At 47.0% G+C, this 26,141-nt stretch overlaps 1 protein-coding gene across 1 annotated transcript; it reads right to left on the bottom strand.

Moving 5' to 3' along the window:
* Nucleotides 1-1,885: 1,885 nt before the first annotated feature.
* On the bottom strand, nucleotides 1,886-8,722 carry LOC136467651 (ribulose-1,5 bisphosphate carboxylase/oxygenase large subunit N-methyltransferase, chloroplastic-like). The gene is made up of 13 exons (XM_066466418.1): nucleotides 8,294-8,722; nucleotides 8,030-8,193; nucleotides 7,844-7,927; nucleotides 7,685-7,742; nucleotides 7,312-7,365; nucleotides 7,088-7,159; nucleotides 6,853-6,933; nucleotides 3,853-4,025; nucleotides 3,209-3,311; nucleotides 2,950-3,081; nucleotides 2,667-2,789; nucleotides 2,436-2,584; nucleotides 1,886-2,343 (listed from the first exon to the last, which is right to left on the bottom strand). Exons 1-12 carry the CDS (start codon nucleotides 8,669-8,671, stop codon nucleotides 2,498-2,500), a joined length of 1,509 nt encoding a protein of 502 aa, XP_066322515.1. The 5' UTR covers nucleotides 8,672-8,722; the 3' UTR covers nucleotides 1,886-2,343; nucleotides 2,436-2,497.
* Nucleotides 8,723-26,141: the final 17,419 nt, after the last annotated feature.

The following is a 26,141-nucleotide window of genomic DNA, read 5'->3' as shown; positions in this document are numbered from 1 at the left end:
CAATGTTGACCGGACACTGATCAGGTTACGGCTACTGACCGGACGCTGCTCAGCAAGGGACTGGACGCTGGGGGTCCAGAGTCCAGTCGATATCAGTAAGGTTCCAGTGAAGAAAAAACGTGACCGGACGTGTTCGGTCAGTGCTGACCGGACGTTGTCCAGCGTCCGGTCAACACTTAACCACTGGAGTTCGGGGTGTACTGATCGGTGCGTTCGGTCAACATGATCGGAGCGTCCGGTCACCCCGCAGAGGCACATAACGGTTCGTTTTTTAGCCCGTGTTATAAATACAACCTCTACTCGTGTGTGGGGGTACTTTTGCTCATTCCAACAGCTAAGAAACACCTTAGAGAGTGCCAAGAAGAGCAAGGTCCTAGTGAGGTGATTGAGATTTGAGAATCCCAAAGAGAGCCCTCATTAGTGAAGATCAAGAGTAGCAAAGTGTGCATCCACCGTTCTTATTAGGCTTGTCGTGGTCAAGTGAGAGTTCGTGCTTGTTACTCTTGGTGATCGCCATCACCTAGATGGCTTGGTGGTGATTGAGAGCTTGGTGATCATCTGGTGGAGCTTGTGGATGACCCAACTCAAGTTGTGAGCGGTTGTGGGTGATTCACCACGACGGAGTGTCGAAGAATCAACCCGTAGAGAGCACTTGATCCTTGCGTGGATCAAGGGGGAGCTACACCCTTGCGCGGGTGCTCCAACGAGGACTAGTGGGAAGTGGCGACTCTCCGATACCTTGGCAAAACATCGCCGCGTTCCTCCTTCTCTATTTACTTTGAGCATTTACTTTGAGCAATTCAATTCTTGTCTTTACATTCATAGAATTGTCATGCTAGAGTAGGATTGGAACTTAGGTTGCAAGTCTTTTGTGCGGTAGAACAATTAGAAACACTTTCTAGGCACAAGGGGTTAATTGGGCTAACCATAGGATTTAATTATTACAAAGAAATTTAGAATTAGCCCAATTCACCCCTCTCTTGGGCATCTTGATCCTTTCAGGTTGGTCTGTTGGTCTAACCGATACAAGAGACAACACAAACAGTAGTTTCCAAAAAAACTGAATGGAACTAAAACAAAACCCAACTCTTACATATGGAGGTACCCCTCCTTTTATAGCCAAAACGACTGTTGCTTCCATGCATGCTACTATAATGTACTGGCAACAGCTAATTCTATTACTACTGTTAATATGGTGGTTGTTCCATGAATCTGGACAGCTAACAAGTAACAAACAAATAGTTTAGCCTACTATACTCTAGCTGGCTGCAAGTGGCGGCTGCATGTGGACAGCCACAAATACAGCACAAAATATCAGCTCAAATATCTTTATCTTCAACACCAAGATTCCTGATTAGGAGCGCATTTCGATCTCTTCTTGTGTAAAATTTGTGAATTGCTCTTCAGGTGATGGAATGGATGATACATAGCTGTAGGCGGTGTGGTTGTATATGTAGAAGTGATGTCCTTGTCAGGTTGCCCAATACGGTCTCGCGCCACCTGCATCGGGGCGGGGCCGTACCTGATGATAAAACATATATCTGGAGTTGTGTTTCCTGCTACTGCAGAGCTTGGTTATGCGCCATAGTAGGTCGCTGCGCTATATATTGGGTTGTGCAGGGTTTTGTAGCAATGTGGTTTGTGTAATGCTCATTTGGAGCGTTTGAAAGCTCTCGGCTTGTATTTCTTATCAAGATACTCCAACGGTTCTAAATTATAAGGTATTTTGACTTTTTTTACTATATATATAGACATATTATATATTTAAATGTATAACAAAAACAATGTATCCTTAAAAACAAATCATCTTATAATTTAGAACAGAGAGAGTAGTATTTAAGGACGCTGTTTGGGATTGAAGCAATGTACACGACAAGCTTGGAGCGTTGCTATATTTCATTCGAACCTCTCGTTTGCTACTATCAATCACAAATGCATATTAGTAGTAAACTGACGGCTCTTCAGTTGCATCTTCAATTTGGATTCTGCTTTTGCTGATGCAGAATAATTTAGAGGGGGAAAAAAAGAAAATAGAAGACGACGACGACTTGCGGTAGCGGTTGAGTATACTGTATGCGAATTTACAGATGTGAACATGTGGACGACTTTCTTAACAGTAGCAGGTCGCCATGGTTGAATTGAATCTACATTACACAGGATTACTCTTACATATATATAAGCTCTGGGTTATTCAATGTCAACGCGCTGCAATCCTTCATTGAACGATTACTTGTTTCTAGCATCTAGATGTTTCTCCAAGGATGAAATTTGCGGCCCAGAGCCTGGACTGCAGCCTGATTTGGCATACAAGCATCCGAGGCTTCGGCGGCAAGGTCAAAGCACCTGAAATTGAAGCATGCAATAACCAGTAAACATGCAAGTATTCAGCAATTATAAGTGATTAATACTCCATACCTAACAAGAGAGTAAATTACCATGCTACTGGAGAAATCAAATCTATCCAGTAAGATCTGCCAAGATAAGATAGCCGATCCATTTATTTAAAGAGTTTTCTTAGCCCATTGAACAATGACAGAGCTCTAAGTTCGCCACCTCTCATGTCCCTCAATCTTCTACGCAATATCTGGGCGGTACATTTGGAGATGTAAAAGGTTAGGAATTGAAACATGATGAACATACAAAATCAATAAGATTTACTGACTTACATATTGTGTACGATACAGGATTCTCCGTTCACTGATGCACAGATCTCCTGCTAGCTGTTTTAGCAGTAATGTTCTGTTGGCTTGCTTTGCATTCATTGAAACTTCTGGAGAGCCACCGCCACCCTGAAACGTTATCGGTTCACACTAAAAACTGATCGCAGTGATTTGTGTACAAAAGCATTCATCAAAGGATGACAGGATCAAAAAAAATAATAGGATAACAGATTGTTAAAATCTTATGAGAGGGTTTACTGTGCAAGAGATGCCATGGAAAAGACATCACCTCTAAGTACTTTGTATACTTTTCTATGTTAGGTTCACAGCAGTCCAAGATAAACTGAAGGGCCTGTTCTTCCAGGTCAGGATAACTCAATGCAGGTTTGGATGAACTTTTATTAGATGCAGCAACAGCCATCTGCAAGGATAATTTGGCAGATGTTATTACCAGTAAGTGACAAGCTCAAATTATCTTGAATATCCTCCTAACTCTAGCACTGTTGACAATTTGAAACCATGTCAGGTTCAAACTAACAGCCACAAACCTCCTCAAAGCGTTGACTCATGTCAGGTGGACTGACCACAAGGAAGGCATAAGCCATCAGCTCAACTGGCCACCCTGTGACCCGCAAAGGGAAACTTTCAGATCTGTAAATGGTGATCAGATCCACTTTTGTCAATACAACTATACAAATCTGATAATATCAGAAATATACATTGTAAAATCATCATATGGAATTCAAATAAACAGAGAGTGGTGTACATGATGCTGAGCTGATGGTAGGTTCAGTTTCCCCAAAGAAAACTAGATGGCATGAATGATAAGGCAAGAATCAAGTACAAAGCTATGGCAACTTCTACGTAACTCTCAAATTATTTATTCCGGTAAACGAACTGGTTTCCGTCTCAATAAAATGCACTTTACATCCACTATGCAATCATGCTTTTCGTAATCTATTCTCAGTACTATATTTTTGTATTCTATTCTGAATACTGTCAAAGTGACAATAAGAAATTAGTGATGTTTGAGGACTGTTCTAATCCAATAAATGGTCATTTAGCATGATTACAATATAGAGAAGGAAAAAACAGTTCGATAAACATGTTTTATACTGGAAATGATATTATCTTGTGAAGTTCCACATGGAGAGGGTAAAATTTTCACCTCATGAATATCATGAGCACTTACTCTGACAAACCGTTTCGCTTCAGTGCTTGTAATTTCTCTTTATAGCACTTATCAGACTTATCAAGAGACACCAGCAATTCAACCGAATCATTTGGGTTTGTTCCCTCTTTTGGAACAAAACCATATGAAAGCAATAGCTCACCACTGGATTTCTTCCCGTAAGATATAAATACCTGAAGACGTTAAATCAAAACATGCAGTTTAACAGACGAAACAACGCCAGTTACTCCCAGACTTAGGACATACAAAAAGAAATCAGGTCAAAACCAAACAAATTTCATGTAACTGCAGAACCAAATAAAGAAGGATGATTAACAGATCCGGTTTTGTTCATGTGAAAAGCCCATCTAGTACACGCTGAGTTTGCATCTCTTAGCAACTGACATGTTGATAATGTAATCTGTGGGGTTCCAAAATCAGTTGCAGTAGGTAATAAATCAATCATCCTCTCATTTTTATCCGGTCACTCTCATCTCCTTCCTTTGGATCTACCGCCCTGCTACTTCTCTCTCCGATGTTCGGATATGATCGTACTTGTTAAGAAACAATGCAGCTTGCCTCAAGTGGCAGCAGGTGGACCATGATCGGGAGGCACAGCATTTGACAGCTGCAGGACTGCATAAAAAGGGTGGCACGTCACTGCATAGGAACACTACAATGGTGATGGCCGACAGGTCAGGCAAGGTGCAGGGACAGTAGCTGCCAACTGCACCTCGCTACAATATTCAATAGGAAATGGATGGTTGTATCTTCTGTTCCAATGCACACTGAACTATCTTTCCTCCGTTTCTTATTCCTATGCTTTTCCTTTGAAGTTCCTCGAATCCAAATGGCCCCTTAAAATGCCTATTGCTAGGGAACAGTAAGCCCAGTGTGCTAATGAAACAATAATTAGATTTCAGCAAAAGTATGAGTAAATAAACATGCCAACTGGACTTTCAAAAACGGCACTGCAACACTAGTTGTCGGATACCGTGAGAAGGGGTACCCTAAGCAAGATCCAAAAAAAACGACTGCTTAGACTTCGTAAAGATCGAAACCAGCTAAACGCTGCTGGCCTCGGCCGATTCTCCGACTCGCCCGAGGCTCCAAGGGCCTCGGCCGATTCTCCGACTCGCCCGAGGCCCATCGCCGCAGGCCTCGGCCGATTCTCCGATTCGCCCGAGGCCCCCTCGCTACCGACCCCGAGCGATTCCCCGCCAAAGGCCACGGCCGGGCCACCGACCCTCCGTCTCGCGCAAGGCAGGCTCGGCAGCACTCCGCCGCCTCTTCCTTCTCCCGTCCCTCTGACAAAACGTCGTGTCACATCAACTCAGCCGACTGTTGCCCCTGACGACAACCGCACGCCCGGCACAGTACAGCAGAATGGCCGATGGGACAGGAGGCAGGACTGGGCAGGGGTTACCCGCCACTGTACTAACCACCGTGACGCCCATGCCTCACTATGCTGCCAACTCCTGCACCGAGGACAATGCAGCGTGGGGAGCCACATCTGGGCTACTGTAGCCTCGGAATCAGTACCCAAGGCCAATAACTCCCCCCAAGGACCTCGACAGTTTGCTTCACGGGCTCGGCAGCCTGAGGGTCCATGACCACCGAGCCCCCCGCGATGGCTCGGCCTCGGCATAGCCGCTGCCCCCTACGACGTCATTACACGGCAACCCGCACGTCGCCCGCCATATCCTGCATCAAGCCATACTGGAGCCCCACGACGCACAAGACCGAGTACGACCAGCATGTCACTTCCGCACGTCCCATCGAGGCGCTCAACCATTCCGACAAATCACACGACGGCGCAGTGCAGCGACGTGGCTGACCAGACGTCCGTCACGTCAGCACCCTGCCATCCACGACGGGACTGTGCAAGGGTTACCGGCTACTGTGCTGCCTAAACTCCTGCACCAAGGACGGACACGACGTGGGGAGTCAGAACCGGGTTCCTGTGACCTCGGGGCCAGCGAACCGACCGCTCCGCCCCGCTCGAGACCCCCGATGAGCCTCGGATTCCGCCTCGCCCGAGACTCCCGGTAGGGCCTCGGGCGAACTGGCCATGCTCCGCCTCGCCCGAGGCTGGGCTCATCCCGCAATCCCGTCACCTCCGCCTCAAAAGTCACTCTGGCGGGCTATCGCATCCAATTAATGCACCCAGCTGCCCTCACTACGAAAGCCACGATCGGCAGTATGCCACGACAGGACAACGGTCAAATCGCCTTTTTACCATCCCTTACTGACGATACAGGGCACCGTATCCTGTAGACGCCTGTTCGGCACTGTTCCGCCCAAAGCAACTATCGACGATGGCCGCCCAGACCTCACATTGCCACCCGCTAAAGGCCTCGGCACAGCAGGCCTCAGCACAGTGGGTCTCGGCCTCAGCGCGATAGGTCTCGACACAGCCTACTACAGCAGCCACCAAGCCTCGGCATTTCACCAAGTCAACAAAAGTGCAAGAGCGCAGCATGTCGTCAGCCTTGAAGACCATACCGACTAGACATCGACTGGAACTCCCACGACGCCATACTGCTTCAGGGAGCGGAATACGTCAGCAAATAGTAGCCTTCTCATGTACCTCTCGCTTCCTCCTTGTAACTATAAAAGGAGGTAGCCAGGGCCATTTCTGGGGGGGGCAGGAGGAAAAACACACCGATAGAACCACGCACTCCCACGCTGCTTGGGAGCAACGTCCCAAGCAGTTCGCACCACCCTCGCCGAGACCTGGGGCTAGCTCCCTCTCTCACTCAGCTTGTAACCCCCTACCGCGAGCACTCCGGTGCAAGGAATACAAGATCAATCTCTCAGACTGGACGTAGGGCCTCGACTGCCCGAACCAGTATAAACCTTGTGTCTCTTTGCATCACCATCCGGGATTAGGGACACGCAGTACAAATTCACTCGTTGGTTGAGGGACCCCCGGTTCCAAAACACCGACACTAGTATTGTTAATTAATTCAATTGATAGATAACTGAGAATAGAGCTAAAGGAATAAATGAAACTGTTACCTGCTCACCTGGTTGATATGCGCGGTCAGTGGTGAAAACTATTCCTTGTGATGACTTATCGAAATCCAAGAATGTTTCCACCTGGAAACAATTAATCATCAAGAAGTAAATTCCAGCAGCATTGTAATGTTAGGAAGACTTATGAGAATGTAAAATGGAAAATCTGGGGATAAGGATGCTTAAGCAAAATTTGAGCGCTGTTGATGATGGTCCTTCGTAAAAAAAAATGTGGTACCTCAGGGCGATGGTTAAGCATATCTGCCCAAGGAACTAGTGCCACCTTTTCATCCATTGATGGCAAGCGAACCTGCAGAATAGACCAATGCACATCCTTGGTTAGCATAAAATGGCAGCAATAGTAACTAGTAAGCAAAAGAATTCATACTAATCATAAAAAGGGATATTAGAGATCTACAAGTAAAATAAGTTTTACATCATATTTACTAGATCCAGTCTTACCAGGCGTGAGAATAGAATCCCAAAGGACCATAGAAATGTCTCTATGTTATACACCTAAAATAAAAATTGAGGCATACTAATCAGGTTAAACTATAAATGAATTGGTAATAAAGTATCATAATCGACATCCATAGTGTGATCAAAATACAATATGTAGTTACAAACATGTGACCCACTCCTCACAACATTATATTGATACTCAAATTCAAAAACTAGTATATTCTTCATCGTTATTCAGATATAATATAACCTCAAGATTTGATTTTTCTTTTTTGAATCTATGCTCTGTGCAAAGGATTGAAGCTGGATAAGCATTGTTGTATTCATATGTGTACACAAAGAGTATAGCAGTAGCAATGTTGGCAAAACACACCTCTTCAGGGAACAAATCTGAATGCCTGGAAAATATACGGTCTCGAAGGTCGTTGTATCTACCAAAATGAACAAAGCACAATCCCAATGTGAGTTTCAGCAGTTAGGGGGGTTAATTTGCTAAACAAACATCAGTAGAAGTATTGGTAGACAATCTTACGTCCCAATCACATCAGTTATCCTCTGAATTGCACGTTTCCTGATTGGTGAGGCCACTAAGTATGATTCTAGCTCTGCACGAGTCCTGCAATAACACATGAAGGCTGTACAAGATTGAGAATGCTATCTAATGAGCCTATCTCCATTCTCAATACAGCGGTGCACCTACTACAATCCCCGGCCATACCAGTACAAAAGCGAGTAAGGCTGCCTCGGCAACGCTGCTATGTAGCTGCTCCACCTCGACGAGCCCTCTAAACTGGCTTCACTTATGAGGTAAGTAGCGATAAGCGGCCAGTCCGGCACGGAGTTCCTCTTCATCACATCACCCACCTCAGGGCGGCTCCACTCCTAATATATACAAAGCACAGTAGAATACCAATTGTAACATCATTTCTTAACAGAAGATAAACAGCACCTCTGCAGTCAGTGAGATGATAGGACTTATTACCGAATCGGCGGTGATGACGAGGGAAGGGGGCACGAAGAGCAGCTTCTCCCCCTTGCGTATGTTCTTGAGGGCGACGAGGCCGCGCTCGCCGATGTCCACGCGTTGGATGGCCAAGCGTTGCTCCGGTAGGCCCGAGTCGATGAGCCACCGCTCCAGCGACGCCGCGCTCTCCAAGGACTCGATCTCGCAGCCCCACGGGACGCCCGCGGCGACCTCCCGCTGGGCCGGCACGGATGCGGACGCCGCGGAGGCCCGTACGGGAGCGTGGCCGCGAGTGCGGGAGAGCGAGGAATATGAGTGTGGAAGCGGGCGGAGATGGCGGGGAGCGCGCAGCGGCGGCCGGAACTGCGGGTGGAGCGCGGTGGTGGAGGTGGCCATGGCGAAACAGATGTGGTCAGTGTGCAGGCGCCGGCGCGGGGGCTTATCCGCTACCGCTAGTCCCCAAGGGTCGTGGCGGGCTTGGCATCTTTATTCGTGGATTTTCCATGCTGGGCTTCCAAGATCAGTGATCTACGTACAATTCTTCAAAAAAAAAAAGATCAGTGAGCTACAGATTAGTGGGCTAGCATGCTTTATTGGATGATGGCGTTGGTTATGGGCCAAGAGCCCAAGATGCGGTGTTCCTTGGAAAAGACATAGGGACTGCTTCTACTGATTTTGTACTAGTAAAATGAATCGTCATTGAATCGTCCTTCACCCAAGAAGAACATTTTAAAAACACTATCGATTTTTATGATTTTTTTATATGGAAAGATGATTTTTTCATCTATTTTAAGAAAGTAAATCATGTCAGCTAGCAAGATGATATGAGTTAGTGATTCCAATCTAGAGACATTTATAAGAAGAAATTGAATCACATACGTTTCCAAAAGAATGTAGAACCTCCCAGACATGCTCTAAGAAGTGTTTGGCACCAAGAACCATTTCGGATCCATCGCAAAATTACAAGGGGCATGTTTGGTTCGTGGATTGAGTGGGCCATAATTTTCTCACTTTGTTCTTTAATTCTACTGTAACTATGGCTTGCCACACTTCCTACCCGTCTGTCATTGACCTAATTTTTTGCTAAACCATGTCTAAGGTGTGGCAAACAAATTGTTAAGACATATATCTGGTAATGAAAATGTATGGTCATCATCTAAACACAACCAGAATTACAGCGAAACAGGAACATTACATGGAGAAACAGCGAGAGAACCGATCCTTATTTTTCTACGGAACTAGTCATGTAACAATTATTTTATTTAGACCTTAACCAAATTATAAATGTAATTATTTTATTTAAATTATGGATTTTAATAGCTAGACTATTATAGACGAGATTGTTAAGTGTCTATGATTGTTAATATACTCAACAAATTGTAATTCTGCAATATAAATTATTTTTTATGTGCATCATAAAAACTAAGTCGACACCCATCCCTTCAGAATGGTGGCTGCTATATGATATTGAGGATCTTGTTAAGGTTGGATGAAAACTTAAGGGCATGTATATCTTTTAAAGCTACACTTGTTTCCTCTTGGGGACAGTTTAATCTAGTCTCTGCTAACCCTTATTCAGCCATCTGTTTTATGGTATTTTCAGGATGCCTCATGCGTATTTTGCTACACGACAAATGATAGAGGCAGCAGAATTGGTTTCTGTCCATATAACTAAACTACCTAATTAGTGCGAATCCAGGATTATTGTTGACGTGGCACGATAAGACTTCACTTCTATGACTGTCTTTCAACTACTTGTTGATTTCCATGAACTTCAATAGTTTCACCAAGTAAACTAAAATAGTTACAGAAATGTTATATTACACCATGGGTTTTTTTTTGTTAGATCGGCACCCGATTCTCTGTTCGTCGGATCCGCGGCGGGGACGCGGTGGAGCCATCCGATTCGGCGACCCCCTTGCTCGTGGCTCCTTCCTCCCTCCCCTCCGGCGGCGGCGGCAGCAACGGGTTGCAGCGGATCTGTGCCGACCGGAGACGGCGGCGATGGCGGTTCCAGCGAGCCTCTCCCCTAAATTTTGTTCTTGTCCTTCCATAGAAAAAAAATATTTCTTGTGATTTGTAACTTGTGATCTGTGATTTGTGAATTGTGTCGAGGAAGAAGATAAACAGTAGCAAGAGTGGCGGGCTGCGATAGTCGGCTGGAGGCGGAAGATGAACACTGTCAGCGGCTGGAGCTAGAAGGTGAACAGTGCCTGCAAAAAAAAAATCGGGTGTTGGTTTGGGGCAAAACACTAGATGTGGGGTAGACAGACTCAGGAGTTATTGTGCGCCTTTTTTGTGGCCAACTTGATCTAATGGTCCTATACATTGCATATTTGCATTGCGTGCACGGTGCACAAATCTTTTTTTCTATATATTGAATGAATAACCCGATGCATGCAACGTTCTAGCTCCGCCACGGCTGCGAAGCTAACCTTCCTAGCCCTTCTCAGCACAGCGGTTCTTCTCCGTGGAGTTTTTTTTTTTTTTTTTTTTTTGAGAATTACACAGTAGGCGGTCGTGCTCCTCCATCCATCTGGCCAACCTCCACGCTGCTAGACGAATTGGTCATTGCATCGCCGTACTCTGCGATTAAATCCGACGTGACCGGCTGTCCGGGCAGGGGTCCTGATCCAAGCGAGGGTCAGCGTCGAAGATGCCCACCCATGTTCATACGCGCGTTCAGAAGAATGAGTGGATGCAGATCACTGTATGAGCAAGCCGATCTCGAGTGCCTGTGCCCCGGTGGCAAGGGCATCGCGCGGCGCCGGCGCCATCGTGGGTGCATGATTCCGCCGTGTTTCGTCCCATGGGGCCGTGCCCAGGGCCTCGGTCCAAAGAGACTCGTATCGTGGTGACCAGCTGGGCAGCCGATGTGCCCTGCGCCGCGGGAAGCTGCTGGCAGTAGCAGAAACAGCGAGTGTACGTGCGCGAACCGGCGCCGTGCCGTGCGGCGTGTTTGTTTGGCCCAACAGATGCAACCGCATCCGCATCTTGTTTGGTCCATTTTTCGGAGTCAGGCTACACTGGGATTGTGTTTGTTTGCCTGTATCGTGGTATGTGGTCGCCTTGAACTGACATCTGGTATTGTTACCATTCATCTCTTTCCCTTCTCTTTCTTTGAGACATTTTTACAAAGGTTAATTGGAGAAACATCATTATAATTTTCACGGTTCGGAGAAACACCATTACTATTCGTCTATTTTGAAGTATGCCATTATAATTCTTCGTTCACAAAAAATGTTACTCAATACGTATGAACACAACCTGGGGCCAGCTGCAGGCATATACGAAGACGTATACTTCATCTCCCCTGTCACTGACACATAAGTCCCACATGTCATCTTCTCCCTCCTCTTCTCCTCCTCTCTCTCTCCATCCCGACGAGGAGCAGCAGCACGTCGAGCAGCACGCCGGCAGCAGCACGCGGGCGAGCAACCTCCGTCGGGGACGAGCTCGCCATGGCCGGGGCGAGCTCCCCATGGCCACCGGCGCCGAGCTCGCCATGGCAGCTGGGGCCGAGCTCACCGGGGCAGACTGCGTCGCTCCCCATGGCCGCCAGGGCCGAGCTTGCCCGCGGCAGTGCTGCGCTCGCTATGGCCGCCAGGACCGAGCTCGCCCACGCCTTGGACACTCGGGCTGACCTCGCTGGGGCAGTATGTGCCGGGGACGAGCTCGCCGGGGTAGCCTGCGTCGGGGGACAAGCTCGCCATGACCGGGGGCGAGCTCCCCATGGCCACCGGCGTCGAGCTCGCCATGGCCGCCGGGGCCAAACTCGCTGGGGCCGTCTGCCTGGCTGGAGCTCGAGTAGAGGTCGTGCTCGCCTCTGCCAAGGCCTTGCGTGCGTGTACAGCGCGAGTAGAGCTCGCCCTCGCCGCCGGTGCCGAGCACACCCGCGCCGGCAAACTCCTGTCCGGTCCCGAGCCAGAGAGAGATGAGGAGGAAGAAGATGACATGTGGGGCCCACGTGTCAGTGACAAGGGAGATGAAGTATACGTCTTCGTATACGCCTGCAGCTGGGCCCAGGCTGTGTCCATACGTATTCAGTGTCATTTTTTGTGGGAAACAAAGAATTATAATGGCATGCTTCAAAATAAACAAATAGTAATGACGTTTCTCCGAACCGCGAAAATTATTACTGTGTTTCTCCCGTTAACCCTTTTTACAAACGGGTGAGACACGCTAGCTCGCCTCCACCATGGACAGCCATGGCCACACCTCTTCCGATGGCAACCACAACCACAGGACACGGCGGGATGCCGCCCCCTCGCCCTCACCTCCGTCGCGGCGGGGCGAGCCCAAGGGGCGCCCAACGGCAGGGTGGAGGTGACAGTGCGCGCGGTGGTGACGAGGATCCGCGCGAGCGGCACAAGCTGGGGTGGGAGCGGGAGTTGTGTCTAGAGACGAAGAGGGAGACCGCAGGGGTGGGCAGGGGCGCCGTAGCCCGTCGATGGAGCTACTGTGGCGGCGCGGTTGTGCTCGGGCGTGTCCATGCCGCCGCGCCCGATCTTGGAGAAGGACTCCGCCATGGACGCGTGGAGCTGGCGCGAGCGGCAATGGCGAGCAGGAGCACCGCGCTCGCGCAGTTGCCGGGCCGCCGCGGCTGCAGGCTCTGGCTCGCCACCTTCGCCGCAGCGGAGGACGCCGCGCGCGCCCACGACGCCGCCATGCTCGCGCTCCGCAGCGACCCCGCGCCGGGGTCGTGCTGGCCGTCGAGGGGTGCCTCCGCGCGCGGTCAACCGCCGAGGACGCCATGTCTGCCACCAGGGCGCAGCCTCGGAGTTGTCGGACCCAGCGGAGGTGCCGGTGGTGGTGGGTGAGAGAAGGATGGGAGATTTTCCCTGGGTGCCGATGCGTGCCTCCTCTTCTCGCACGGGCGGCGGCGCTCCTTGCCGCGGCGACCGGACTCTGTACCGCCCGCAGCCCCGCACCGTGAGGAAGAAAGGGGCACCGAAGGTCACCGTAACCATTCGAGTGCGCCCTTCCCAGCCGGGCTTTGGAGAAACGAAGGGAGGCGCATTTCTCCAGGGCCTGGTTCGCAGCTGCTTTAAGCAGCGTGCGGGCCAGGCCCAAAACACGTCCAGGCAAATAAATATGGTAGCCTGTAGAGTCCTCGTCCAGGCAAATAAATACGCCTAATGTGTACATTGGTGGTTGGCGGTTAGCTTTAGAATTTTGAAACGAGACAGCACCTGCGCGCGCTTGAGCACAAACACACACGAGATGGGCCTGGGCGGGCGCCGCCGATCGGGTGAACCGATCTATAGCAATGGCACTGGCACATGCCTGCGCCATCCCCGCGTTTTTTTTTACAACAGGCGCGCGGCCGTTGGCGTGGACGGCAGCTGGTGCTGGCCACGGTCTGTCGCCGCTCGGCAGTCCTCGGCCGGCGCGCTGCCATCCTGGGAATTTTTTTAATTTTAACATTTTTTTAAACTAATTTTGAATCTAACACTCTTGATTTTTTTTTTTCAAAACTAACACTTTTGGACGCGTCTATTTCCATGGCGCGGCGAAATACCTGTGTCGCGCTATGTATGGTGGCGAGGCTGGTGGCTAACGTGACGACGACCGGAAAGGATGACCGGCTGACGTGGCAGGGACTGCCGCGCCACCGATCTTGGCGCGGCAGTGCCGCCCCCTGATCCGTGGTGCGGCAGGGCCGAATAAAAGCCCCGCGGCCAGTCCCGCCTGCCCGCCGCCGCCCGCGCCTGGCCGCCGCGCCCACCGCCACGCCCGTGCCCGCCCGCACCGGTCGCCGGCAGGGCCTGCCCGCCGCCGAGCACGCCGGCTACCGCGCGACGAACATCGGCTTGGCACGGCCGCTACGCCCCCGCGCCCGCATGCCGGCGTGCCACCCCCTCTGGCACTCCACGACCGCCGGCTGCCTGCTGCGCCCGCTGCGCCCGCACGCCGACGCGCCAGCCCCTCCGGCCACGCACAGCGGCTGACCGCCATGCCCGTGCCTCCCAGCCCGGTCTAGCGTGCCACCGCCGCCGAGGACGAGCACCGCTGCCGCGAGGTACTCCTCTAGTGTATTTGTTGATTGAATCGACATTGTTAGTATAGTAAGTTAGTAAAATAAATAAAGTTAGTATAATTAGTAAAGTATAGTTAGTAAAGTTAGTTAATTTAGTTGGTATAGGTAATATAGTAAGTTAGTATAGATAGTAAAGTTAGGTAGTTTAGTTAGTACAGTTAGTGAGTCTAGTTATACATTGAATTTAGTCTAATTAGTTGTTGTAGTTAGGCTTGTATAGATGTTAATATTAGATTAGTTAGTATAGTTATAGTTAGAATATGTATTAATATTACTATGGATATTACGTACGACGATTTCGACGACTTGATGGAGTTTCTTGAAATGCTTTTGCGGATGGATTGTTGTGTTAGAGTTTTATACGGAGGAAGTGTTAGGAGAGAAGATAGTATGTTTGAGGATATGAAGAAGAATTGGAATAGTTTGATGAACCTCCTAACTTCAACGACCTTTGTGTCCGTTTGAATGCAAAGTTTGGCGGTGATTTCACACTGAAAGGGAGGTTTGATACTAGGAAGACTAGGGCACACTATGTCCTCATGCCCTTGCGTGACCCTGCTCACAGGTCCCGCTACACTAGGGTGCTTTAAGGTTCCAATGTGCCCATGGCTGAGGTGGTGGTGGAGAATGGGTACAGGATGCAGGGTGTTCAGGACGGCCCGTCCATTGATGATTTTGGAGGCAATGAACAAGAATTAGGGGTCGAAGGGGAAGCAACTCAGGATAACATGGATTTGGACGGTCAGTTGACGCAGGAGCAGTTTTATTCAACTGCAGTAGGTTGTATAAGCAATGACTTCGATGTGAATGAGTTCGAACAGGAAGAGAAGGAGGACAGGATTAGTGATGTAGTTAGCAGTGATTCAGACGATTCTAATGATGACAAAAAAGGTACAGATGCTATGCCAACATCGGTTGATGCCATGCTAGTACCGGTTCATGCTATGCCATTACCAGTACCAACTGAGGTACTTCATGCTATGCCGACTCAGGGTAGACTAGTCACAGATTTGCCAAAAGGTGGTACCCCATATGATTCATGGGGTAGAATAGGAGGCGCTTCATAGTACGTTCCACCACCACCTTACATAGCGACTGAGCTTGAGCAACTAAGGTCGATGAACGTACCTTTTAGGGGAGTTTCGAACTATAGGGACGTTAGCATGACTAATATGACAGTTTGTGACACCGGTCTCCAGATGTGTAGGAAATCATTGTATGATCATGAGAAAGAAACTCTTAGGAAGGGGATAATATTCAATACAATGTCAGAGATGATGCTCTTTCTTCAGGACCATGTTGTGTATCACCATAGGCCAAACACTATCACTCATTCAGACCAGGAGTTGGGGTACCACGTGATATGCAAAAACGGTTGTATGTGGAGGTTAAATGAACGAAAGAGACAGAGTGATGGTAAGAGGAGGATAAGTAAAGTTGTCGAACCCCATACTTGCCTATCAAATAGGGAGAAGAAAAATCATCAGCAGCTCACTGCATGTTACCTTGCCCGTCGTATGTTGGGGCTTGTTGATGACAATAATGATATTTTGGTGTGTTCTTTACAAAAGTCCATATCTAGATTCGTTAAGTATGATGTGAAGTATGAAAAGGCTTAGCGTGCTAAACAAATTGCCCCAGCGATTCGATTGGGTAGTTGAGAGAAAGCGTACAATAGGGTGCCCCGCATCTTATGTGCAATGTATTACTACAACCCTGGCTTAAAATGGTTTGTGGACACCGGAGGGATATGTTTTCTAGACCCATTGAGGCATGTCCTCTATCGTGTGTTTTGGTCGTTCACGCAAATGGAACATGCATTCCAGTTTTGTTAGCCAGTCATATTTGTTTATGGCACTTTCCTAATAGGAAAGTACAGGGGCACCTTGATGATGGCTGATGTTGTTGATCCTGAGGACCAGATAGTACCCATGGCTTTTGCTTTGGCAGAGGGAGAGAACAATGAATTGTGGTCATGGTTCATGCGACTTCTACGTGTACAAGTGCTTGGCCATGGCAGAACCGCCTAATCTAATGCCTTCTAGGAGTGCTTATCTTCCATTAGACCCTAAGCACCCAAAGGAAAACACTAAATTACTCGGTTCCGTCGGGCACACCCCAGGGGAGAACCCAAAAGTCCATATTTTTGCCTTCAGGATCACAAATGAGAGAATAAAGCTTACATCATTCTAAACCATTTCTTACATCACTTTTAATACAACATTAGAGTATAATATTTATTAATATAATAGGAGAATGAAATCATATTATCAGAGTTATGAATAATTTAATTGAACAGCGGAATATAAATATATGATCAGAATTACAGTGGAAATGAATATCTAATTATGACATGATGAAGTATTGATATATAAACTACGACAATAGATTATGAAACTTTCATTTATAAAAGTATTTGGTGAGATTTATAAATAACAACTATGATTGCAGCGTAAAGAAATCCTCGATGAGCCCACCAGGAGGTATCCACACATAAGGATCAGCTCTAGCATCCACTTATAACCTGCAATAGGGGGAATAAAACCCTGAGTACTCAATTGTACTCAACAAGACTTACCCGATAGGAGGAAAGAAAAGACTCCAAGGATATGCAAGGCTATCTAGCTTGTGGGTTTATTGCATTTGTAGGAAGCATTACTAAGCGTGTGTCCTTATATTTGATTTTTATTAATAGCTATAAGGGTTCATTAACTAACCATTCTATATAAGCACCTATACTACTTTCAAGCAGATGGTAAGCAATCAGATTTCCTTTTATTTTCATCTTCCATCTTTCAGTTCTTACTACGGTGCTAGGCATAAAACAAGTCGTACCAGATCTCCCGGTGATTCATGAATCAATGCCCCCAGCTGGGTACCCCGAAAACACACCCCCCGCTTGTACCCAAGGCATAAGCAGGACCAACCCATCACTCTCCTATCCTAGGGTCCTAGGTCCCCATCCAAATTGGGACTCTAAGCCTCTGCCCCTGAGTCCCGGACTCAATGCGATGCAAGGACCTCCTCTACCAAAATAAAACCCTAACAGTCGGTCTGGAAAGAGCCAGAACCCACGACAAGAGAGCAACAAGTCTTCCAAGCACCCATACCTAAGTATGTGCTCGGGATAATAAGTCTATGACTTGCCTCAATGGCTTATGCAACGATCGGTCTTTAATCGACACAGACAGGAAAAGCAGTGTAACCAAGCCATGCCCCGTGTCCACGGCGACACAACCTCTTACACCCACCAATACCCAAACCATATCCCTGCCCGGTCACCATTTTTCCTTTCCACCATTTTATATATTCCAAGTGATAATCATATAGTAATATTTTTCCTATCTCTCGCGAGTGATAGGCAATCACTCGACTTCTACCGGAGTCCTGTAGCATAGCATTCTACACGATCCTGTAATACTAGTAAGACTCATATGGTAACGATATATATATATATATATGCAAGTGGGTTTCATTCAACTCCTTAAAATTTAATGCACAAATATAATTTAAACTACAGAAAAGTAGGGGTTATGCACCGGGACTTGCCTGGGTAAAATATAACCAAAAAGTTAGTATTTGCATCTTCGGATCATCCACCATCATCTGAATAGAAAGCCCATTGCATTATCTCCTAGAGAGAATACCATTACACCATCTTCGGATTCCCAATCATCCTTCAATTGATCCGTTGATCCATCATCGTACCTATATGATATGCATTGATGCAATTGCATAAATGTAAATAACCAACGACAACCGAAATGCTTAGAAACCCGATCACGCCTCACAAGCTAACGAGCTCGCTCTAACGACATCCATACTTAGGCTACATATCCATGTTGGCAAATAAGGCGTTATCTCCCAACAAATGTTTTAGTTATATAAACCCAAGTTGTTTTATTATTTCATTCTATCGATTTCATCTTTATTTGAAATAGGACATCATTATCTATTTAGCAACTAATTATTCTAGAGCTACAAAAATTACAGTGGGTACCTAATATTGCTAGGAGCCTACTGTATAAATTTTAGATCCAACACTATTACCAATTTACCATAACAATTCATACAAGTTTACATTTTTATAATGTTAACTATCTTTAATTAATTATATAGCTCCAAAAATATTATCAAACTTTGTGAACAAAATCTACTAATAGGTAGCTCATGATTTTAGGAACTCAACAAAACTATTTTCACCATTTTTGGATTCCTATACTATTTTATATTGCTTTTACAACTTTAATTCCAAAACTAACTTAGCAAATGCTTATAAGACTAAAGGCCAGCGGGAACTGCACACACGTGGCCCAGGCGCTGCGGCATAGGCCGGCCCAACGAAGATCAACGGCCCACCAGGCGGTGCGCACACATGGGCGCGAGCGGCCCAAGTGCGGTGGCACAGGCCCAACAAGGCGACAACCGGCCCAGCCACGACAGCCACAGACCGGCCCAGCGCGAGAGCAGGCCGACCCAGGTGGGTGCGCTGCCAGTGGCCTAACAGGTTGGCTCACGCGTGGTGAGCGCAGCCCAACACGGGCGGTAGGACGTAAATTTGCGAGAAAGCCCCTATACTTTCCTTAAATTAATCCGTGGTACCCTAGACACTATTCGACACTATTAACCTGAGTCTTGTATTTTGCAAATAAAACCCTATATAAAATATTTGCTTGGATTTCTCACCTCGGCTCCTCCCACAAAACAGAGCACCGGCAAGGAAGACGAGGGGGCACCGACGACTGCGGGCACGGGCACATGAGTGGCTCGGCAGGGCGACTCTGGCGGAGAAGGAAGAGGATGGGGTGCCGACACGTGGGTGTCTCGGCAAGGCGACCTGGTGCAGCGGTCGTAGAGGTGGCCGAGCTCGACGTGGACGGACCAACGAGGCGCTACGGTACGAGAGCACGGAAGGGCAGCGGTCCAACGCGGGAATGGAGGGGCGGCGCTCACGTGCGGTCACACGGGGAGGACCAGCGATGACTAGGGTGGTGCAGCAGTGGGGTGCGGTAGTACGGGCGGCACAGCACCGGTAGTAGGGGTGCGGCTATACGGGCGGCACAAGCGTGGATGAGAAGGGCGAGCAGGGGCGGCACATGCGCCCACACGGGGAGGGCCAAGGGAGCCAGTGAGCGGGACCGCCAGGTCAAGCGCTTAGGCACACGAGGGAAACTAGGCGGCGGGAAGGAAGGCACAGGAGCTAGGGAGGGAGAGCAGGAACATGGGACTGTGTCCAGCGTGGTGGCAGGTGAGGGAAAGAAAAAGGGGTCTGCTACTGCCTAGACACTCGATGATGCGACAGGGTACCTGCTCGATTGGTGCTCGCCTAATTTTTAGACGCGACGCAAGAGAGAAGGACAAGAGTGGAGCCGACGAGGAAGCAAACACATGTGGGCGAGGTAGGCGGTTCTAGTAGCAAAGGACGAGCTCTACAGCGGCCGAGGTGACAAGAGGGTAAGGGCGTAGACCTATGTCGGTTCATGAGAGCAGCACCATGGTCGGCTATAGCTTACGCACAGCAGGAGCGGATGTGACCCTACCGGGCCCGGCGTGCAGTTGACGGCCACCAGGCTGGCCAGCAGAGCAAGGCATGGCAAGAGGACGACCAGGCGATCGGGGATGGCTGCGCGTCGATGGTGGCTCAGCTTGGCCAGGCGTTCAGCCAGTGGGCCAAGCCACAATGCGGCCAGATAGTAGACGCGCTGAGACGCATGGTGACCATGGGCATAGGCTAAGCAACCAAAACCAGTGATGTGCACGCTTTTTAAAGCGAAGCCAAGGCTGCCCACCGGTGCAGTTAAGGTTCAACCAACCTCACTAATCCAAAGTCCACACCACCAGCTAGCTAGGGAAACAATCGGCGCGACCCAAGAGCGACTAGGGAAAAAGATACGAGAAGGCCAAGATGAGTTCGTCGAGCAGCACGTCGGTTCACGAGCAGCACCCCGAATGTGGTTCTTCACGTGTTCTAACGAGTTTTCGAGAAATTCTTGGGGTAACCCACTACATCAGACCATTCTACGATCCACTCCACGCCAAAGTACTCACCATAAAGCAACTAGCGATACAAGAATATAAAGTTAGTGTTTAAGAATTTAGCTAGAATTTAATTGCTAACATGCCATTGTTAATCGTTTCTGACTTAGAAAATTATAACTTCTTGTTTCGAACTAACATCCAAGAACTACCCAACTAGTTAGTTCAATATAACTCGCCACGAGCGATACTTTTAAACATCAGTTAAATGTTAAAATTCGAGAAAATCATTTCGGTAATTTTTGTCTTAGGCCTAAATCGCGGCGCTAAACGAGCTCGTAACACTAGAGGTGTTACATTGGCCCATCTCGCACTATATGTTTGATCTCGGACTATCACGTAGGGCTTCTTAATGCTGTAGTTGAGCATATAGATGGGTTCCCGCCTCTAGTGCATAGATGGTGCATGAGACACTTTGCCGCTAATTTCTGGCGGTGTCAGCGGAAGCAAGAGGTATGTGACAAGATAAAGGCTCTATGTTGTGTACATATAGAGCACCAGTTCAAGGAGACAGAGAGAACTAGACAAGATGTTAATGAAATAGGAAAGGTCTGGTTAGAGGCGCAGATGGAACAGAAGGCTCAGTGGGTGTTAGCATATGACGAGGGGGGGTTCAGGTATGGCATCATGACCCCAACTCCTTGGAGTCCTTCAACCGTGTATTCATCGAAGTTCGATCGTTGCCTGTGTTTGTAATTGTTGAGTTCTCCTTTGATAAGTGCAACGAATATTTTATCAAAAGGTGGGAACTTGCGTAGAGAAATATAGCTGAGCAGGGGCGTTTTGAAAAGGCCGGAGCTAAACATTTAAAGGAGGTCAAGGAATTGGCCAAGCAGCACACCACCAAGCCGTATGGACCCCGCCGCCATATCTTTAGTGTACGAGGCAAGAGTGGCACAAGCTTGGACGGTGAACATTATGGTGGACGAAACTACCAAGTTGATCTTGAAAAGGTAGAGTGTAGTTGCAATGTCTCTCAGATCATGCATGCCCCTTGCTCTCATATAATCATGGCCTGCAGGGTTCGCGAGTACAACTATGAGGATCTATCATATATGTCATCCTTGTATCTCCATTCAAACACCGTTAGTATTTGGGAGATGAGCTTCAAGCCATACCTTGACCCGACATAGTGGCCACCTTATAATGGTTATGACTATGTGCTGCATCCGGATCTAATGAAGGTAGGGAATGGTAGGAGGAAGAAGAAGCGACTCAAGGGGAACATGGACGCTATGAGAGGGTATAGCGAAGACATGTACGGAGGGGGAGACTTCAACGAGACCCGTGGTAGGAATCTTTGCTCCGTTTGTAAAGAATCTAATCATAAGGCTAGCAGACATAGAAGATGAGGGCAGCAGGTACTTTCATATTGTGGTCGTATTGCATAACAAATAGTTCAAATTTTACAATGCTACATAATGTTAATTTGAATACTCTAACCCTTTGTATATCAATTTGTAATAGGATGGCTCCTCCCACGCTACACCAGATGTACCCCCTTCTTGAGGTGGAGTACGATGACCCCCTTCTTCCACCGGACGACGAGATTTCAAAGTGGCGTTCGAGGGATCCTTATATTCCTAGAACTTAGTTTGTTATGTCGTACTTATGTCGAATGAATATTATTATCCTCTGAACTGATGAAAATGTTATATGGCAACTTGTCGTCCATTTATCTGCTTCATATTTGTTTCAACTTGCGCACGGTCGCAGTAGCAATTGTAGTTGTTTATAGCACCGCCAGTAGCTCTCGTTTAGTTGCAATTGAGGCTGGTCGGTTTTTGTCCACGTCTAGGTGCTACCGCGCCGTAAGTAATGGCGCGTCACTATCGTGCCATGGGCTATGGCACGGTAGAACCTGGGCTATGGCGCAACAGAACCAGTGCCAAATCGTATTCGAAATAATTTCACTCGATTATGTTCATTTTAGAAATTCTCAACGCATGATACAAACGAATGGGATCACTTAAGATCGACCATGGGTAATCTGAGTATATGATACATGGGTACAATACATCAATAGTTTAAATGGAAAATAAGATAACACAATGAAATTTCTAGTATATAGCTACATTGATCATTAATAAAGCATGAAACTAACAGACGACGCAATAAAAAACCCTTAGTCAGAAACATATTGAGTAAGCAACTAGTCGTCCGAGTACCAATCCTCTACCACACCCCTGTTGCTGTGGCTAGGCTCACCTGTATTGTCCTGATCTGCCTTTCGCCTGTTGTAAGCGGCCTCCGCTTCATCTGTGGCCTACGACAAGAACACGTTCTCTTGCTCCTCCGCCTATAAGCCTGCCTCTGCTAGAGCGATGCGCTTGCTCAGTCTGCCAATATCATCCTCAGTCTCCTCCACCTGTAAGCCTGCCTCTGCTAGAGCGATGAGCTCGCTGAGTCTGTCAGTATTGTCCTCATCCTCATCTCCCTCATCAGACAACACAATCAGTGATTCAATGGTGGGACCAACTCGCTTTCTATGCTCATCTAACTTCTTTTTCTCATACCTTGCACGAGCCACCTCTGTAGCATGTTTCTCGCTGCATCCAATTCCTTAATATATAAAATGCAATCAGTTAGCAACGTAATTATATTATATTTAAAATCAGGTAATGAAAAAAGGCTTTCAAGCACTCACTAGCACATAATGCAACAGCATGCTCGTTCAAGACCTGCATCTGTATTCTTGTCTCCTTCCTTGCCCTCTCCTCCTCTAACATCACCCGTCTCTCTAATCCTCATTTATCAAGCCCAACATCGATCAGGTTACAAATACAGCGTTGTCTAGTAAACTCACGCATCTTGTCTTCATGATGTTTAACGAATAGGTTGACGTAGTCAGGTCCATATTCCCTCTTTCGTGCAATTACTTGCTTCCCCTTCAGTTCATCCAAGAACTTAGCTTGACCATCTAACATTCCCACCTGCATTTTCTAGTGCTCTATTCAAACAAAAAATTATATCATATGTCTTAGCAAAAGAAACAAAATACGATTTCATGGTTAACACAAAAATAACCAACCTCATCATAGTCAACCATATGGCCGCAATAATGGCATATTCTAAGCTCCGAAGGGACTAGACCATAGTTAGATTTAACACCACATTCGCACTTGACTGAAGGTACTTTGTAAATTAACATTTCTTTTTTCTTTTCCTTTGCCTTTGGAGGTTTTTCTGGCTATTGATTCTTTGGACCATACGACCACTCCTTGAAATGACACTTCGTCATTGAATACACTTAAATACAGTGACATTAGTACATGAACACATGTAGCTCAACATTTCAACACATACACTTTGCACTTACTTTATGCTTATTTGGACACACAAACTCCAAAGTATTCTCAGGGTTTATCATAGCTCGATCTTCATAATCGCACAGAGGAGGTTCCTCGAGTCGTTTAATTATGGCTAAGTGCTTCTCCTTAACCGTCATTGGAGGGTTAGGAAGAGGTGGAACCCACGCTCGAAGTGCTCTCGTGGATGTCGACCTCTCCACCAATCGTCGAAAAGGAGGTACTTAGGGTCAAACTTGTCTGCACCATCAATCCATTAAAAAAAGCACATCTTATGGGCCTACACAACAAAATTCCAACAAAATATTAGTAACATAGTAATACTAATGAAGAAAAATACGGAAACAATTACTTACATTATAACAACTGCATGTGTAGAAGCAACGAGCCGCTGTGTCCGGATGTATCGATTGAAACACGTCGCCCGGACAACCACAATCACAGTTAGGGAGGGACGAGAGCATCTTTGCTAGACTCGTCGGGATACAATTCTCTAGGATGACCCCGTTTTCGCTACAACTGCTCCCGAAACATGTCTTCCATCTAATAAAACGGTTCAAATTAAACATAAATTAAAACAACGCAAATTATTGTAAAATATAATCATTTGCATTGCAACTAAAATAATATAACCAACACTTATAGCAAAGAAATTATACATGGTAAACATACTTCTAACTAAATAATTAACCTTAACATTGATAAAATCAAACTAATATCTTTCTCCAAACCGTAGCTCATAGTTCCCAAACATAATTTTTCTCATAACCTTAACTCTCATTCATAATATTCCTATCCACTATTCAAACGAAAAAAAGTACGTCATTACCTTGAACGAAGCCGAGGAGGGAGGGGGACAGCTGGAGAATGGAAGAGAAGAGAGGGAGGGAGGTGGCCGCGGGTAGGCTGGCGCTGGCGCGGCGACCGGGCACGGGCAGGCGGCCTTGCTGTTCGGGCAGGCGGGACTGGCCGCGGGGTTTTTATTCGGCTTTGTCGCGCCACGGATCAAGGCGCGGCAGGCCCTGCCACGTCAGTCGGTTAGCCTTTCCAGTGGTCGCCACGTTAGCCACCTGACATGGCACAGGCATTTCACTGCGCCATGGCAATAGGCGCGGCCAAAAGTGTTAGTTTTGAAAAAAAAAACCATCAATGTTAGATTTAAAATTAGTTTTAAGAAAAAGTGTTAAAATAAAAAATTTCCCATCCTGGTCACCGACCTCTTCTGTACGTTACGAGCCTAGAGGTTGGTCACCGTCGACGAATCTGCTGGGCTCTACTGTAGGTTCTGCGTCCTGGCTTCCATGGCTCCGTCGTACGTACAGTAGCTTGTGCAGGAGCTAGCTGTGACCAGTGAGTCGTGACTGCGAACCGGCTACTATTGTCGTCGCGACGAAGGTACTGGAACTCTGGAAGGCGCACGGTCCTTTGACCATCGAGCACGGTTAATCATGAGCGACGCAGAGGTTTGCATCATTCTAATTTCTAATTTAAGGCCGTGACACCCGCCTTGACTAATCATGCTCTTCCGTCGAATCATGCAACAGTTGTGCCGGATAAACGGCCACGTTGAACAGGCCCCCAAGGGGGGCATCATTCCGATCGCCGTCGTACGTGACGCCGCGCTGGCAGCATCTCGCCGCGTCCGCTCGCGGTCGCGGCTGGGAATGTTTTTATTTTTTTAATCATTTTAATTAATATTTTAATAATAACCGCTCTAAAAAATATTTTCAGATTTGATCCTTTTGATCGTGCCAGTCCCGTTGTCGCACCAATGCATGTAGCGTGGCAACATCTGACATGTTGGATGGCGTTTCCAATGTGAAAAAAACTTGTCATGCCACTTTCGGTGGCATGACAGTATTAGCACAATAAGACTAAATTTTTGAAACATCATAACTCTTCAATGCGACGTTAGATGAAGATTATTTTTATATGGAAATTATAGATCTCGCCGAGGTCTACCACTTTTTAGTTTTGATTTTTTTATTTGAGAACGTTAAGATGCTCAAAAAAACTAATATAAAATTTCAGCACTATAATAATCGCGTACCCGTTGTATGATGTCAAATGGAGATACATTTTATATTAGAGTTGTACCTTTTAATGAGATCTACACGTTTATAGTTTTGAGTTTTCATATTTAAGGTCGTTAACATATTCTAATAACTAATATAAAGTTTTAGCAGCATATTATCGTGTATCAAAACTTATCTTTGTAGAAAAATAATATATTTCTTATTTGATATCACATAACACTACTTTTTAAATAAAAGTTATATATCTCATTGGGAGCTCCAACTTTGATATAAAAATTACCTTCATTTGACACGATACAAAAAAAGATATTATTTTTCTAATATGACAAGCGCTAGTACGCGATTATTATGCTACTGAAATTTTATATTGTTTTTTTAAGCTTTTTAACGACCCCAAATGTTAAAACTTAAAACTACAAAGTTGTAGATCTCATTGAGAGCTATAA

The sequence above is a fragment of the Miscanthus floridulus genome, chromosome 7, assembly GCF_019320115.1.
Source record: "Miscanthus floridulus cultivar M001 chromosome 7, ASM1932011v1, whole genome shotgun sequence".
Taxonomy (NCBI): domain Eukaryota; kingdom Viridiplantae; phylum Streptophyta; class Magnoliopsida; order Poales; family Poaceae; genus Miscanthus; species Miscanthus floridulus.
The sequence above is the reverse complement of the archived record's forward strand: the minus strand, read 5'-3'. Positions and strand labels throughout refer to the sequence as shown.